Genomic DNA, 18493 nt, shown 5'->3' on the forward strand with positions numbered 1-18493 from the left:
GCGCATGGGGGCCATGTGGATGCTAACACCCCAACCCGCCTCCGTGTAGCTGCAGGAGCAGAAGGTGACACCCCACTGCAACGAACGGTGGAGCAGACCCGGGCTCAGGAGGCTACTGCATCTCACAGCCTTTCACACACACCACAGCAGGGAGTTTATCACCCACTAGGATTTTAGACCAAGTGTTTAATGTTCAAACTCTGTTTGCTCTTATGTTTCAGTGGACTTTAATCTTGCATCAGATCTGAGTGCAAAGAAACGCTTTGAGATCTCTGCTGGAGGAGTGACGGTGAAAAGCCAGGCCTGCATAAATACCCTGGTATAAATTCAGTTTCATTATGAAAATATCATCTGCAGATCGAGACATTTCCTTCTTTAAACTAACTCAATTGCTTCTTAACTGTTTAAGGTTGGTCAGTAAGACAAATTGATCTGAAAAGCCCAGGAGCTGTCATAAAAAGAACTCAGACAGTGCTGTGTGCATGAGGCAGGATGGCTCAGGGAAGTGCTAAAGCTAACAGTGTGTATTTATGGCAGCTGCAATGCCTTAACGTTTCATTTTACACTTCAACACCGCGCAGCGCAGCCACGTCTCACCAGGGAATGGCTGTTTTCCTTGACCATGGCCCTTGCAAAAGACAGACTCAAGCCCTCCTAAACAGTCCCAGCTATGGGAAGAGGATACTGCGGTTTTCCTGCAGATCATTCTCCTCTCTGCTTCAGTGACTGTGGCGCAACAGTGAAACTCCAGATGTAAACTCAGGTGCTCAGCTTGTGGGATGCGCAGGGGTCTGAGGGCTCCAGAACTTCACCTTTGTCCGTTACTGAAATGCCTCTTGCATGATGACTTTCAATTTTGTTCCACTTAAAAAGCAGAGTACATCTCACCTCCACGCCAGACTCTTACCTAGATAAGTACACATGTATGAGGAGTTGTTCCAAGTAGACTCAGATAAAGATCCTTGACTATCACCCAGCAAAAGACGGAGGCTGTAAATTCCTCTGTGTTATGCCTGGGGTTGGCACTGCCCAGGGAGAATAGGAGTCTCTGCTTCCCCCTTCTCCTTTGATGTCAATCCAACAGCTTGAAGTGTTTGCCGTTACTTCTTCCTGCTCTTCTGGAGCAAGCTGGTGGGACGTGCACTCGGTCTGCATGCTGGATGGAGAAGTGCCGCCTGCGAAGACCACACAATCTTCCTGTGAGCCTGCAGCCCTTCTCGTGGGCAGCACACCTCTCCCCTGCCATGACTCTGTTTGCAGAGCAGGAGGAGGAGGTGGCAGGAGTCTCTCCTCCACAAAACCTGACTTCCTTGTACCCAGCTGTACCCAGCCAGCTCCCAGCAGCAGAAGCACTGCCAAGCTCTCTGCGCAGGCTGGATCTGCAGAGGGCTGTAAGCAGCGAGGCTAATGTGCATGCCGCATCCCCAGAGCGATGAAGGCTGCAGGCTCCCCAGCAAATATGCTGCACAGTCGAGGGCAGGAGCAGTTGTCGAGGCCACATTGCAGCATGGGGAGAAAGTCCCTGCTCAAGGTGTTCCAGTCTGGGCTGAGGACAAGCAGGCTGGGAGCAGGACCCAATGGATCAACAGCTAGATTCATGCAGGGTCTAGCTGCCTGTCTTGGAAACAGCAAACAAGAGTCATGCTTGCACGGGAACCCGAACGGGAAGGCCTGTCCTCCCCTGGCCCTGCTGCCTCCCTGTGCCCGGTGCTCCAGACTCAGCACTGCCGCCTGGCACTGCTCAGCACTGAGCTCTGCAGGGCACGCAGGACTCGTACCTGGGAACGAATGGAGGGGATCAAGCCCACTGCTCCTCCTGACACACTGCAGCTGCCCAGGGAGTGGAGAGCAAGGAAAGCAGGTGGGCCCCTGCCCTCCCCTGAAGAACCTAATGCTTGTGCTCCATAGCCTTGCTATCCCTCGCTCCCTCAAGCCCGTGAGGACTTGTACGAGAGTGGTGGAGAGCGGCTGAGACCCTGCACTAGTGCCCCTGCTCCTTTCAAAGGCGCTCTCTTGGTGCTCGGATGCGTTGTGCACAAGGGCACCGAAATAAATCTTCTGCCATCGCCCACCATGGGACCTGGCTGAACCATGATGGGCAGGGCCTGTGCAGGAGGTGGTGCGGGTACCTGACCCAGCTCACAGCGATACACACGCTCTCCCTGGGCGCTCCTCCACAGGGCACGGTCACATTTGCTTGTCCATCAGTCTGTCAGTAGGAGGTGAGAGCTCAGACTGGAAGGCACAGAGAAGTCTGACGGAGGTAATCAGTCACAGGCGCAGCCACAGAGCGGAGGGAGAGGCCTCAGCTCCATCGCAGGACCTTCCTAACAACTGATTACGCTCCCTAGGCAGGAGGAGAGGCTGTCCCCTCTCCAGCACCAGGGCCCCCACTTCTCTGCTGATGTTCTAGTCCTTTCCGCTCAAATGGTTTTGAAAACTCAGAATCTATATTATCTGCATAGCTAACATCTCCATTCCCTTTCCTTTTTCCTTTCATCTTCGTTTACTCTCTGTATATTTCTCATCTTCAATCAGGAAAAATCATGAGTCAGCTTTAATACCAGTGTCTTCATACCATCTGCAGGAAGCAGATTATGTGGTACGTACCTACACAAAATCAGCAGACAGCCTCGCCAGGCAGGAGGAGGGGCTCTGCCTACATGTCCAGAGAATTTCTTTTCTAATCCCAGGTTTTCAATCAGTTCAATTCTCTCCTTGTGCACTGGTATAAATGTTTATGAATGTTTATGAGTACTGAACTGTGGCTATATTCTGGCCATTTTCATCCTGTGACCTTCAGGGACAGGTGTTCCAGTGAATCTTTTTGTTTTCTTCCATAGAAAATAACTCTTCCAAGACTACTTTTTAGGCTGTTTGCAAAGACACGCACTGCTGTACTGAAAGATGGCAGCTCTTACAGGGTTCTTCAGCTTCTGGAGCAGATGTATTTCATCATGAGCACAGGTCATGCCTGGCTTCTCACTCTTTCGGGAAATAAAGATCTCTTCTGCCAAGTCAGTGAAACCTCTTCCCTGCAGGGTCATCATTAGCTTATCCCAAGAGTGACATGACTCCTTCAGAGTAGTCACTTCTCTGCAACTATCTTTTGGCCTTCACTTCCATCCAAAAATTACAGCTGATGAATTCAGCACCATACACAGCAAAAAAAAAATAATCACAGCAATCAAGAACTTTCCCACATAAATTCACCAAATACGAAAGACTGGTAAGTGGTCTGACAGGCCAGGAAACTTCAAGCAACTTGCCTCCCTGATGCACACATTCAAAATTATGCAAAATCCAGCACTCCTTGGAAAGTCTCTGGCTCTGGCATCCTCATTCCTGCACATTAGCATGGGGTTTCTCTCTCTGAAATGTATGAGTAAGGAGTGAAAGCAGAACTGGCTGGGCAAGCATAAAATATTTGAAAACACCAACAAGAACAACATTGCCAATTTCGCCCACCTACGCTTGGGACCAACCCATTAACTCCAAACTCCAGCTGAAAAACACAGCATCAATTGTTCGAACAACACAGAAGATTATATCCTCCTGGAATAAGTAAAGGGCACTAAGCAGCTTTTCTAACGATTAAAATAAAGCAACATCTGAAACATAAACAGAGAAGTGCCCCAGACAACACTGCAAGGACCCTCAAAGCATTTTCTCTCTTTAAAGTTTTCCCCTTCCACATTATTACTGAGTTTTATCCTTCAGAATATGAATGGGGAGTAAAGCCGCCTCTGCGCACTGCACTCCCCACTGACAAACGTATAAATGATTCACAGCTGCATTCAGGAGACAGATCAATTAATCGTTGCAGCTCTCCAGTATTTATATTGGGCATCATTCAAGCAAGCCAGCTCTGAATCGATTACTCGTCACTTCCAACAGCAGCAGATCCTGTACTTCATTTATACGATTATCTTTGTTGAGAACAGCATGGGTCATCCAGGACGAAGGACCTTTGCTCCAAAGAAGAGTTGTATTTCATCACAGGGAGGGCACCAAAAACTTCCCTGGACCCTGGGAAAGAGGCAACTATGCATTGCTGGGCTGAGCAGAGTGCATAACCATGCCTGGAGCTGTTGGGAACAGGACCTCAGCTCACAGCTGGTGAGGTATCCAGGAGATCACATAAATATGAGCAGATTGTTGTATGCGGGTTGCAGAGGGCAAAGTCATTTACAGGCGACGTGGGCCTGCACTTCGCTTCCCCCCCTCCCACCCCCAGCCTTTCCCAGACTCAGTTGGCTTTACCTACAGTTTGGTTTCAAGAGACAACGCAAGGTCAAGTCCCTGTCTTGCAAAAGCAGGAGGGAAGGGAGGCTTTGCTGAGGCAGAGGAGAGCTGCCCCGCCTGGCGTCCTGTGCCCACCCAACAGTGCAGAGCCACCCCCCACGCCCCACAAGCAGGCAGCACCCCGGTGGACTCTGCCGAGAGAGAAGCTTCACCCTGAACATAGTCAGCAACACAAAAGAAGCAGACTCAAGGCTTATTTAAAACTCTCCGACGGCTTATAACCTGACTGGCAAAACACAATTGGCTCCAGCTGGACTCTGCACTGGACGTGGCATGCAGAGAGAGGTACATGTTGGAGAAAGGGTTGAGAAAGGAGCATCGTCCAATACATCATCTTTCCTACAGCAATCCTCTTCTGATTAAACTTTTTATCTGTTTGTAAGCCACGGTTTAGGGACAAACGGTTTGCCTTGCTCAGGCAGGGCTGAGTCCCACGCTCTGGAGCTGCAAGAGGAGGCCAAGAAATACTTGGATCCAGTCAGCCTGACCCTCTGCAGAGAGGGAAGGTGCCATGCCCGCCAGCCCGTGGTCCCCACACTGTACCTGTGCTTCTGACAGCATGACGTCCTTGATCACAGGCTGTCCTCGGGGCTCATTGTTTTCCAGCTTCACATACGTAACCTGGTACCCACGGATCTGCCCGTGCTGCTTGTTGGAGATGGGCAGCTTCCAGCTCACCCGGATGGCAGTTGAATTCACAGACTCTACCTCCACCTTTCGCGGTGGGGCACTGGGCACTGTAACACACACAGGACGGACAGTTAGCAGGTACCACACAACCGCTGTCAGCTACCTCTCACTTCTTCGCTACCTTCCCTCCACCTCATTGCAAGGACAGCCCTGCTGGCACAAGTTCCCTGTACCTGCCCAGGAGGTCATACTGCAGTTTTCCAGCGCGACCATATCCCCAACCCTTTCCCAGCATTTAAGCATTTTTGCTACTCTCAGTAGGAAAGGGCACGACTGTGATACGCAGGAGCACCCGTAATAAAAGCCACTGTGCTGGATCAGACCCAAGGTCCATCTATCCCTCTCTTGTCTTCAGCAGTAGGGGAGCAAGGAAGAATACAAGAACATAGCAGAGTATAAAGAATACGGTAACCACCTGCAGCTCAGGGTGCCCTGCAGCAGAGGCAGGGGTTTTGAAGTCTTCTTTGCATCCTGCCTGTCACAACACATCCTCTCAGATCCCTCTGTGTACATCTAAACGCAGTCCAACAGCCCCAGGTAGCATGACTGGGCACCAAGCCTGCCTCGCGGGGAGCCTGGTACCTGCCACCAGACAGAGAGCACAGGCGCTCTTCCCCTGCGACAGCAAGAGGTTAATGAGGGGGAAAAGTACCATCCTAAAACAATAACCCAGAGCTCAGAGGCAGCAGTCACTGAACTCAGCCAGATAAAGGGGCCCATGGGGATTGTGACAGCTCTGGGGACTGTATTTCATGCACGGCTAGCTGAATGCTTTTTGATAATAAAATGAAAAATTACACTGCCCAGAAAATATCAATTTTCTTGCAAGGTGAGGCCCATTTAAAAATGTATTTATACCCTATTTACCATTTGGAAAAATTACCTCCTTATTACTTTTTGCTCTCGCATTGACTGTGACAAAAATGTCAATGCTGAAAAACCAGCTTCTCGGTTGCTTCTGGAAAGCTCCTTCCGGCTGAAGCAGGTGGGAGCAGAGGTGTGCACTCCCTGCAGAGGATACCGTTGCTATGCGAGTGCCCGGTACCCAAGTGAAGGACCTGGGCTCCATGCCAGCACCTCTACTGCAGGACCCCTTCCACCCTCCACTGCCTGGGAAAATCCAGGGGTTTGGAACCCCGTACGCCCCAATTCTCAAAACAGCAAGAAATAATCAGTATTAGATAATTAGGGATGGATAGCTGACAAGCAGACAGAACGAGTAGTGCTATTTCAACCATCTAGATGGGAAGAAACAGCTACCCAGCAGGTAAGCACAGTTTTTAAGCTGCAGGGCAATTCATTATTTTCCCCAGATGTCCTTCTTAATTGTAGATAATTAAATAAAATAGAGAAAGGAGGAATGGAGCATTTTAGCACCATGAGGCCAGCTCAAGGTATGGGAATGGAGGGGGCTGTGCTTGAATAGTTACCACCTTCTGGCTGGAGCAGCCTACGCTGTAATCCACAATTCACTTAGTGCAGTGACCTTGCACAAGCCACAGGGCTCTCCTGCCCTAGCAAGACACCTGCCCACACACACAGTTGGGAGTCCAAGCGAAAAACAAGATCCTCCCTGAGAAGCAGACAGAAGCTGTGTGTCAACTCTGCTGGCAAGAGAAGGCAGGAGGCCTCGGCAGGATGTGATACCAGGACGTTGCAGGGACACGAAAAGATGTGAATGGGAGCAGACCACAGTGTTTCGAGGAACACTATCCTATCCCATTATGGGAAGTATGTGCTGCGTCTGAGACCCAAAGAGGGAAAGTTCAATTTGTTTTCAGGTCACAGTTTAGCATTTCTCATTCCTTCATCATGGGTATCTACTGAGCATCAGCATGTCGGAGGGATATGAAATCACTCCTGACAGCTAAGCTGGAATGTCCAACCACACTGCCCGAAAACTAACTGAAAGCGCTTGTTGCGACATTTCTGGGGTAGCAGCTTCCCCTGGGCTACAACTCTGCTGAATGAGAATTGAAGCAAACAATACAGGCAGCAGGACACACACAGATGTGTTTGCCATACAGGAATGCAGTCAGTGGGCATTCCCAGACACTACTTCCAGAGTCACGGAGACGTGGGGGAAACTGTAACATGCCTGGTTTCCATTTGCTGTGCTGACTGGGCAATGCAGAGATCATCCTTTCTTTGCCTGGACACTGCACCTCTTTCTTCTCCCATTAAATCTGCAGCTTCTGGGGTCAGCATGAAGCCATGGAAGCTCCTACTGTCACCCTGAGCTCTGGCACTTTCAAAGGAAATGGCTTAAGTCATGATGACATAACTGACAGCCCTGCTAATACAAAGCAATTTCTCTTTAAAGCTGTCGTGTCCAGTAAAGTGTTCTGTACATGCGATACCCGGACTCTTGAGCGGAAGAGCAGATTTATATAAGCTGTGGCTTGCCTGGAAGCCGGGGCAGGAAGCAGCTTTCCTGCACTATCTACAAGTTTCAAACGGATTTCTTTTCCCCTCTTTAGTTTGCTGGATTTCAGGTCAACAAGTAAACTTTAAGTCCTGATCTCACAATGTGAGAGAAGCCTTTGGCTGGGAGAACTCATGTTACCTTCACTAAAATGGAAACCACCACCACCAAACACTAGAATGTCAAAATGACAAAGCAGTGTAACGCCTCCTCATGTGCACAGGAAGCACTGCTGGCACACACAGGACCCTTGTGGGACCACGCCGGGACATCTGACCCACAGCCTGGAGGCAACCATCACATCAGAGCAAGGGCCAACAGAGCAATTCCCTTACCCCACACCAGGGCGACCGTGGAGACCCACTCCCTGGAGCAGCTGACCAAAGCGCTGCTCCCAACAGCCTCCGGTCCTGCTTGAAAAGCACTCCCAGGCCAATATCCCAGTCTTTTCCCCCCTTTTCCAGCAACTCAGCTAGGAGAGTCCTGTTTACCCCAAGGTGGCAGCTGAAGGAGCTGTTCAGTAACACCTACCATCCTCATCAGTGCGCACGTGCACGGGGATGCTCTCCGGTCCTGGCCCCACATCGGTGTGAGCCCTTACCCACACCTTGTACTCGGTCCATTTCTCCAGGTCCTTGATCTCCCAGCTGGAGTGCTCCCGTCCAATGCCATCCACCACATGCTTGGTGTTGTCATCTCCTTCCACTGCCTGGTACGCAATGGAGTACTGGGTGATGACCCCATTGCGGCTCTGGGCAGGCGGTGGCACCCAACTTACCCGGATGGTAGTGGAGCTGGTGCTTACACACTCGACTTCTTGGGGTGGGGCGGAGGGGGCTGGGGATAAATAAATGAAGTGGGGAGATGAAGGGAAATGAGTGGAAGGACAAACCAAAATGCACAGGGAACTTTTACCCAGTCAACTGAGCACTGAACATACACATGGAAATTCAGCCAGTAGCTTCCTGGACAACCGCCTGCCTTCCTCACAGATCATCAAAGATGGCACTAGGGGCAATTTGTATTTGAAAGCCCGATGAACAGCATGGAGACAGAAGTGCTGTTCTGCATCAGAGAACACCTCTTCCCAAAGTGGTTCTGGACGCTCACTTTACCAAACACAACAAATCGCAGTAAAGGAAAGGACGGCGGGGAGAGAGAGGAAGAGACTGGTAGGGAGAAGAAAGATGCTTTCAGTGACGATCTGAAGCAGATGGAAACCAGAAGAGGTAGGAAACTACAGAAGGCAAGAGTGGCAGAAGGGGAAGCTCACACACCAGATTGCATGACGGCTTGCAAAAACCTGCTCCTAGACAAGTGGAGGAAACAACAGAGGGCAGGGAAAGCAGGTGACTGAGGTTGGTGTCCAGGCAGGGTTTGAAATCACGACCATCAGCTGTGAGCAGCACACTGACCCAGGTGGGAGCCAGGCACCATGTGGAAACAGGAGATAACATGATTGTGCTGCTTTGCATGTGTGCCTAGCATCTGGGACGGACTGCTTCATGCCTGCCAACTGGCTACCTGCCTCAGTGGCTGCCTGGCCTATGGAGCTGTACAGGGGAAGGTAGGCAGGTCCTGTCCCCTCCCAGGCAAAAAAACACCTGCAGTTTGTGTTAACTTCTAAGCCCCAGCAATGTTAACTGGCCACAGGGGGAGGAATGGGATCTAGGCAGCAAATGCTTCTCATCTGGGTGAGGAACAGTCTCCTCCACACAGCACTGCTGGGGAAGAGCAGTGAAACAAATCGGGGGGCGGGGGGAGAGAGGGACCAGGAAAGAAGAGATGACCGAGGTCTGTGGCAACCTTGCCAACAGGACAGCAGTTCTGCAAGGTGGGAGAAGGGAACAAACCAGACAAGTGCCCTGGAGATGCTCTGCTTTGTCCAGGACCCTGGCAGCATGGGAGCCCTCTCACAGCAGCACCAGCCTCCTCTCATTTGGCCTCACTGCCCAGGGATGCTGCAGACGTATCCTGGGACCTCTGGTAACACAACAGCACAGCCACCCTGCAGAGGCGGTTGTGCTGCCCAGGCCATGCCTTGCTGCTGGCAGGGCACACACAAAGGGAAGGGGAGCTGCACTTAGGTGTTTCTCATGAGAGTGGAAGCCTGGAGGAGGGAGGGAGCCCGCCTGGTCGGGAAAGGCACAAGGGAGATGGGTGCATCCCTGGGTCCTTGCACAGAAGGCAAGAGCCCTAAGCAGAGAGGGCAGGGCACCACCACCAAAAACGCGCACACAGCTGCTCTAAGGCTAGGAAGCTGACTGGCCAAGCAATAACGGAGTACAAGGTATCTTGCCTTGCCATGGCAGGTGAAAGGCCGCTTCCATTCTTCACTGCAACCATAAGCCTAGAAATGCCTGAAAAAGGAGTGGTGCCCTTCCCCATGCCACAGTCCTTGAAGCCATCGGTGCACCAGAGCCAGCCTTCCAGGGCCACAGGGACAAGCCTGCCTGCTCATCGCCTGCGCAAAGGCAAACACAACCTACATCACCCCAGATGGCAGCAGGGACCTCAGATAATTAAAGCAACAATTGTGCCTTGGCTTTCCTGGGCATAGGATGGCAGTGGGAGAAGATCTGGAAAAGCTGGGGACAGCAGGACCTCCCAATGCCACTGGTGACCTCTGCTTGCTGGGAACAAGGCCCACTTGCTTTCGGAGGCAGTCACAGGCTGCACGTAACTCTTGGCGCCCACTTCTGTGCTTGGGGAGCAGGGCCCGTCCCTGATGCCTGGGTTGGGGTGCCTGGAGAGGAAAGATGGAGGAAGATGGGGCAGTGACGGAGCTGGAAGAGATGCTGCCTGAGCAGAGTCAGGCTGCTGCTACGGGAGCTACACTGGAGGAAAGAGAAGTCAAAGCAATGCATGGAAGCAAACAGTTGCCTATGTGAGGGAGGCAGAGCGGGAATGGCCCTGCCATCTGGTATACCGGAAGGGAGTAGGGGTAGAAAATGAATCCTCACACTCTTTTGGTTAATCAGCAGAGAAGTAGCAGGGAAGAGAGTAGGAAGATATAGCACCAAAGCAAATTCACCAAAGAGTGAATTCAGGGAGGCCATAAGGTAGACACAGCACCTGGTTGCATCCCTCAGAGGGGACAGGTGAGACATAAGGAGCTTGGCAAGCCTTTCCTTTACCACTGTCCTAGAGAGGCCCTTCACAGAAGAGACTTGCTCTGGTTTTGGGCCTCCACAGCATCCTTCTCCAAAGGCAGCTTTGGCTGGCAGCATGGGCAGGTCAAACGTTGGCTGTTGACTGGGTAAGAGTCACACACATGATGTGCAAGGTAAAAACTCAGATTAACACTTAAAGAAAGCAAAATAAAACTTGGTAACATGAACAGGATCAACTTAAAATGCACAAGGAGTGAAGTGTCCCTCCTGGGACCAGCAAAAAGCAGACTGGGTGACCAGCATGCGCCCACACACACAGATGTACCCACACGCACACTGTGCAAACCTCTGCTGCCTCCAGGCTACTCACACCGGCCTCCCCCGCCAGCCCACAGCAGCCCTGTGCACCCAGCCAGCCCACCTACTCCTTAAGCTAGGAAAAACCTCACGACCCACTGTGCTGGTTTTGGGTGGGGTACAGTTAAATTTTCTTCACAGTAGCTGGTATGGGGCTATGTTTTGGATTTGTGCTGGAAACAGTGTTGATAACACCGGGATGTTTTCGTTACTGCTGAGCAGTGCTTACACAGTCAAGACCTTTTCGGCTTCTCACCCCACCCCACCAGCAAGCAGGCTGGGGGTGCACAAGAAGCTGGGGAGGGAGCACAGCCAGGACAGCTGACCCCAACTGACCAAAGGGATATTCCATACCATATGTCGTCATGCTCAGCATATAAAGCTGGGGAAGAAGAAGGAAGGGGGGGATGTTTCGAGTGATGGCCTTTGTCTTCCCAAGTAACTGTTACATGTGATGGAGCCCTGCTTTCCTGGAGATGGCTGAACACCTGCCCGCCGATGGGAAGGAGTGAATGAATTCCTTGTTTTGCTTTGCTTGCGTGCGCAGCTTTTGCTTTACCTATTACGCTGTCTTTATCTCAACCCACGAGTTTTCTCATTTTTACTCTTCCAATTCTCTCCCCCATCCCACCGGGGGTGGGGGGGGGGGAGTGAGCAAGCAGCTGTGTGGTGCTTAGTTGCCAGCTGGGGTTAAATCACAACACCCACCTTCATATTTCAAGTGAGAACAGCATTTTAACGCTGAGGCCTGATGGGCACAGAGCTGATGCTCCTCTCCTCCATCACACTGCTTGCCCAAGGCACTGCAGACTCCTGGAAAACTCGCCCGTGCTCCTCAGGCCCTCAAAGCAGCATTGCTTGTACTTTTTGCAGGGTGCCCAGCAACTAAGCAAGCAGCTTAGCAGGAAAGACAGCCCAGAAGGCAGCTGTCTTCTCAGGAGATGGGGTCCGAGCTGTGGTGCTGGAAGGGTGCAAAGGGGCACTGCATCCCTCTGGCCTTCCCAGACAGCATCCCTACCACTCCTGAGCGGGGATGCCACAAGAAAAGCCCAGCAGCGGCAATACAGATGTCCTTCTCTGGCCCATTAGTGACTCATTAGTGATGATGTGCCTCCTACCTGTGCTTAACTGGTTTGTCAGGGCCGCGAATAGAGCCTGAAGACAGGCTCTTTGGAAAGCAGGAGTCTGACTGCTCCTGCAGTTTGTGTCCCACCTGAACATGTCAACCTCCAAGATCTAACAGCCTTTCTCAGGGCAACCAGATGGAGGAGTGCAGGAAGGAGACCAATTTGAAGCTGGGAGCAACAGTCTTTATAGATTAGTAAGTTCTAAGGCCATAGGGGACTGATCCAATCATCTAACGTGAGGTGTTGCTAAGTGCAGACCAAAGAATTTCTGCCTGGAAGTTGTGCATTGTGCACACAACTTCTGCTGAGCTAAAGCAGAGCTTTCTGAAAGACCTACTTGACTTTGAGACCCCCAGTCCCCAAGAATCCACTCTGCCCTGGAACTGTTCAGCCAGTGGTTTGTCACCCTCACTGAATAGCCCAGTAGTAACTACCAAGGACTTTTCTCATAGAATAGAGTGCCATCAGAAAACTTCTCAAGTAGGGGCCTGTAAACCAAGACCCAGTTACTTCTTGGATAACTCGAAGAACTCTTAGGTCCCTCAACGTAAGGAGGGTTTCACTGTTCAAACCAAGGTATTCCTGTGGCTTTTGGCCAAATCTCTTCCAACCTGTCCACATCTCTCTTACTGATTCCAGAACCAATTAGCTACTACTTCACTGGCCAGTGAAGCGACAACCTTAAAAACAGACCAGTGAGCAGACAGCATATGGAGTAAGTCATGGGAAGATGTCTGCCTTGAAGAGTCCACAAAGCAAAGGTTTCTCTTACTTGGACTGTTGTGAGATTCTGAAGGACTCATTTATGCACGGAGCTGTCTCTGATTAAGTGTGTTCAAGGATAAGAGCATCCACTGATGGAATTAATTTAAGTGGCAGGAGAGTTGCTTCAACCTTTGCCTATCAATACAAAAGCTACCTGAAATAGGTATACAAATCCCCACATTCAGAATTTGTTCTCAATGTTCAAATATTTATAACTGCACGATCTGAACCTCTCTCCATTTTCATACCTGTCTATTGTGCAGCACTAAGACACCATTAGCTCACTTAACGAGGTGGAGGAATCCCTGCGACTGATATGTTAATGAAGCTGAGTTTCCCTCAAAGAGAAGGTCGTTCCAACAGTGAGCAGAGCTGCTCTTCCCTGCCTGAGCTCCCTTTCTAATGGCCATCTCAGGCTCCTGGCTGCTGTGCATGCTGGCACCCTCCCTGCAGGGAGGCTAGCTGCCTTTGCCAACTGCTCACCCCACATAGCTAGTAAATCCCAGACAGACGGTGCTAACGGAAATGTCTTTTTTCCCCCTTTTAATGCTCTTTGCATAATGGCAAACCCAAAAATCGTTAGTGAAAACGAGCTTATCGCAGGGCCCTTTGATAGCCCTAATCTGCTTATGCGCAGCACTTTGAGCTGCCAATCAGAGCAATGCGAACTCCTGCTCTGTGATCACATGGGGCAGAGCAAGGATGAAAGTGATATTGCCTGGGTCACCTCATTATCTAGCCTATTAACTCGGCTGCAGCTTGTTCTGGTTTCCCCTAGCACTGCAGTCCCAGAAGCAGCAGCCTCACTTGCTCATGCAACCCAGGCAAACAGCCACTTTCCCAGACTGACTCCTCCAGCTGCCTATCAGCCACAGGCACATCTGGCCTCAAAGGATGCCTCACCTTGCAATCAGGTCTGTGGACCAGTTAGGGACCCCTGCAGAAGCAAGGCAGCTGGAATGGGGAGTGAAGGGGTGAAAATCCAATGTTTTGGAGACAGTCACATTTAGAGCCAAACACCCATATGCTGCCTGTCCAGACAGCTTGCCTGCATGGGAGTGAATTCATAGAGATTCACAAACCTACTCAAATCAATCTCTCCAAAGCAATTTCCCAGCCTGTTTCACTCCTCCATCAGTTTTTATGAATCTACCCTTAGGGAAAGACAGCATGATCAAAGGGACACGAAGAAAGAACTTACCACTTGGGTGCACCCCCTCTGCCAAAGAGCCCTGATCCAAAACCCCTGCTGACTTTCCCCATTACACCCTCTAGCAAACTGCATGCCGGCATCCCTGCAGACCCACAAAGGCAGAGGCATTGAGCTACTCCGTGCCCAGGCGATGGAAACTGGACTGCTTTTGCTTTGTCTTCAGTAGTGCAGAGTGTCAGAAACTTACTGGATTGGGCAGTTCTGGCTTCAATCGTGGGGGTGTAGACGCCTACCCCCAGCTCTGAGCGGGCACCCAGACGGAACTTATACAGCGTGTCTGGTTTGAGACCTTCCACAGCATACGAGGAGGTTGGGTCAAACTCCACCTTTTGCTGGCAAATAAAAGGAGAAACAGATTATTTGGTGTAGTTGGAGAATACAGAAAAGCTGGCGCTCAGCTCCCGATGCCAAGGGAATAGGCAGCCCTATCACCCATTCTGGCCCCACAGAAAGCCATGCTGCCAAACCCGTCGCAGTCCTGCAGGACTCCAAAGCATGGAGCTTCCTGGGTGAAATACAAGGACTCTGCAGGGAAGCATACCTCTCTGACAGCCAGGCTGCACTGCCTAGTGTCCAGACTGTGCTCACTGCCTGACAGCTTTGTGGGAATGCTGGGTCTAGCTATACAGTTCAGATGAGGGGCACAGGACATGAGTTTGTTTCTGCCCAACAGACAGTGTCTGCCTGTGAAACAGAGTAAAGCCCTCGTCCTGGAGTAGCTGGCATCTCTAATGCACCTAAACAGTGCTGGTAAATGACTTGCTTTGCTGCCACTTTACCTGGAGGGCACCTATTTCTGGCAGCTCTCATGCCGCTATAAATACAGGAGGAGGAGAGGTCCATGGGACACTGTGATGCTGCCATGGCACAGTTCTCACTGTGCTACCCTGCAGCCAGGACTACCTTTGATATATTTAGAGCTGGACTTCTTTTAGGGACCTGACAGTAAGCATGGAATGGCTCTCTATAGGCCACCCTCAATCTGCTCCTTAAGTGTAACCAGTCCTGGAGCTGCAGACACATTTTGGAGGCCATTTCAGACCCACCTCGAAGCCCTACTGGCCTGTACAACTGTTTAAAGGCACCAGTAGTAAGGATGCCTCAGGGACGGTGTCATGGTATTCTGGAGCCTTTCCAGTCCCAAACCAGTCACACTAGCTACTTTGCTGGGCATCAACAAGCACTGCTGAAGTCACTTACACAGAAGCCAGACAGAGACTGCCATACTCCCATCACACACTCATGAGACAGAAGAAACATGGAGAAGAAACAGTCCTGTTGCCACCCCAACTCAAGCAGACACCCTTTCCAAGCTGCTGAACTGTGATGTTCAGCCCCAAGTGCTGCTGACGCAGAGGCAGGATCCTCACCTGAGTGCCATCCTCCCCTTCCCAGTACAGCAGCTCGTATTTGGTAATGCGTTCCTGAGAGGCGGGCAGCCACGTCAACAGGATGCGGGTATCAGACTCTGCTTCTGCCTGGAAGTCAGCTGGCTGGGCAGGAACTGGGGACCAAACACATGGTTAAGTGCCAGGAGGCAAATGCAGGGAAAAGAGTCGCACAGCTTTGCAGAGTCTGCATCTCACCTTGCGAGGATCCTCCTTCATTCCTTCTGGACCCTCCCTTCTTCCCTCTGCCCCGTACTGTGCTCTTGGAACAACCCAGGCAACAAGCAAGCACCTCTGGGACCCAGTCCCAGGTGACTATGGGAATTGCGCTCACTTCCAGCCCCTGACTGCATCCCAGCTCCTTCCTTCCACCTGTGTACTCAGGCCCCAGAAGGGCCCGGCACAGTTGCATAGGTGCCAACATCCACATCAAAGACCTCGTGCCACATTTTTAGCCACTGTATCCCAGACAAAACTGTGGGCTGTGTTACTTGTACAGAGATTGATATCAACTCCCCAAGACAAGCTGACAGTTTAAATCTGATGGCTGCGGGGCGGGGATGCCACTCTGACATGCAACCGTTTGAGCACCACGTGCAGTTGCAATGCCTGGTGCAGAGCAGACATACAGCTGAGCTGCATACCACTGGGGTGGACACGGAGCCGCAACACCTCACTCCATACGTACCCCCTTGCTGTGTTTTGACCTGGATGATGTCCGAGGGGGGCCCGTCACCCACCGAAGTAAAGGCCAGGACGCGGATGCTGTACGTGGTCCCTGTGATGAGGCTCCCCACGGTGGTGAGGTGGCTGTCGTCAGTGTTGTGTTTCTGCCACATGCTCAAAGGCAGATGCGGGTCGGTGGTATAGTAAACACGGTACCCTCGGATCTGTCCGTTTGGCTCCTCTGGCTGCTCCCACTGGACCAGCATGGTGCTGGCGCTCAGCATCCGTGCCTGGACTTTGAGGGGTGGACTTGAAGGAGCTTGCTCTCCTGTCCGGGCCTCGACCAGCTCACTGGGGGGACCCCTGCCAATGTTATTGACTGCGATGACCCGGAACTCATACTCCGAGAAGGGGCTGAGCCCACCTATGCTATAGCGGGTTGTTGCCACACCATCCACCTCCTGGAACTGACCCTCCAAGGATTTGGGCTTGTACTGGATGACATAATATGAAATGGGGTCGGAGTTGCCCGAATCCCAGGTGAGGGTCACGCTGGTAGCTGTCGTTTCAGTCACCAATGGCTCTGTTGGAGGTTTTGGCAGTGCTGCAATTGGAAGGCAGAGAGGTGTGATTTAAATAATTCAGTCAGCTCAAACCCTGCAATGTGCACAGGGATAAAAATGGAGCTGCCACCTCCCATTAACATTCTTCTTTAAAAGGCAGAAATCATTTCATACTCTAGAACATGCATTTTTATATTACCATATATTGCTTGAAGTGGTTCTTAATGGAAGGATAAACAGAGCAATCATGTTATTAGACGTGCTTGACGCACTTACCAGCAGAAGGCTAAATAAAGGTAATTCAACGGGGATGCAGGAATGTTTCTGTCATGGGGGTTCATCTGGCAGTGGGAAGGTGCTTGCTGGGCTGGGCTGGCCCCAGAAGCCCAGGGTTTCAGTAAAGCAATCAGATTTACAAAGGGATACAGTAAAGCAATCAGAGCACCACAGGTAATCTGGAGCTATGCTCCTGCTTCCACAGAGACAGCATCTTAGGCCATAGGGAGTTCATGGACAGTGCTGTTAGATGGGTTGATGGCGGAATGCCTTGTAAGTATTACAGTACATGCAGGAAGGATACAGCCAGAGAAATTACCAACTTTCACACCCACTATTTCACTGGGTGGTGTGTCAAACTGCAACCAGACAATAAACTGTTACACATGAACTCTGTGGCACTGACATCTCTGAAGTGTTAATGAGAACGCAACTACTGCAAGCAAACATTTCCAGATTTGCCATTTTACCAAAAGAACAAAGAAAGAGAATGAGTACGTGAGAGAGATTTGCAGAGTACACAAATACTTTAAGACAATGACTGAATTACAGTCTACAGGAAGTTTAAACCTCCTGCGAACCACTCTAGTTAAAGTCGTTAGTGACTTGTAATGCAGCTGTGCTTGATGGGGAACTAGGAAAAATGCTCAGCCCAAATCCTCAAGTACTTCATTCTTTGGCAAAGCCATCAGGTTTCCAGTTTCCACATGGTTAAGCTGAGGAGGGCAGGCTCTTTAGCACAGGAGCATGCCTGCTCTGAGTGCCAGGGAGAATGCTTTTACCAGTGCTACTGCAACATGAATACTGAGAAAATCAGTGAAGGTTGAACTGGCATGGGAGGGAAGGGCACGCAACCCACAACCAGACACCACACCACTACCCACGGAGGACTCCAGGAGAGCAAACGCATCCTGCCCAATATTACAGCCTGAAGCAACACATTTCCTAGAGCATCCAAGAAATTGGCAGCCTCCCTCAGGCTTTCAAGGACAGATGACACTCATCCACCCTTTCCTTTGGAGAGCTGCAGGCTTGACTCTTGCTAGCTTTTGGATGTGCAGCCTGCGTGTGAGCTAGGGGCAGGTCTGGTACCTTCGATGCACTTACTGCAGTCAGCTCTGTGTCATCTTGCTTCTCCTGTCTGCCCCACTTTGCAGCAAGCACAGGAGAAGCAACGCTGGGTGAAGGAGTCAGGGAGAGAGGCGTAAGATATCCAGAGTGAAGGTGTAGAAAAGACAGAGAATCATAGAATCATAGAATCATACAGGTTGGAAAAGACCTCTAAGATCATCGTGTCCAACCGTCAACCCAACACCACCATGCCCACTACACCATGTCCCTAAGGGCCTCATCTACACGTCTTTTAAATACCTCCAGGGATGGTGACTCCACCACTTCCCTGGGCAGCCTGTTCCAAGGCCTGACCACTCTTTCAGTAAAGAAATTTTTCCTAATGTTCAATCTAAACCTCCCTTGGCGCAACTTGAGGCCATTTCCTCTTGTCCTATCGCCAGTTACTTGGGAGAAGAGACCAACACCCACCTCGCTACAACCTCCTTTCAGGTAGTTGTAGAGCGCGATGAGGTCTCCCCTCAGCCTCCTCTT

The 18493-nt window shown here is 51.0% G+C and overlaps 1 protein-coding gene across 2 annotated transcripts in view; it reads right to left on the reverse strand.

Moving 5' to 3' along the window:
- Positions 1-18493, reverse strand: part of PTPRF (protein tyrosine phosphatase receptor type F) — a 260445-nt gene that overhangs the window by 57255 nt on the left and 184697 nt on the right. For both annotated transcript variants that reach the window (XM_075155994.1, XM_075155995.1), the window contains exons 7-11: positions 16072-16653; positions 15366-15499; positions 14183-14327; positions 7952-8257; positions 4849-5042 (exon numbers count right to left, since the gene is read on the reverse strand). In XM_075155994.1, coding sequence (XP_075012095.1) covers positions 4849-5042; positions 7952-8257; positions 14183-14327; positions 15366-15499; positions 16072-16653 — 1361 coding nt within the window. The remainder of the gene's footprint in view (positions 1-4848; positions 5043-7951; positions 8258-14182; positions 14328-15365; positions 15500-16071; positions 16654-18493) is intronic.

Source organism: Calonectris borealis, chromosome 8, assembly GCF_964195595.1.
Source record: "Calonectris borealis chromosome 8, bCalBor7.hap1.2, whole genome shotgun sequence".
In the NCBI taxonomy this organism is placed as follows: domain Eukaryota; kingdom Metazoa; phylum Chordata; class Aves; order Procellariiformes; family Procellariidae; genus Calonectris; species Calonectris borealis.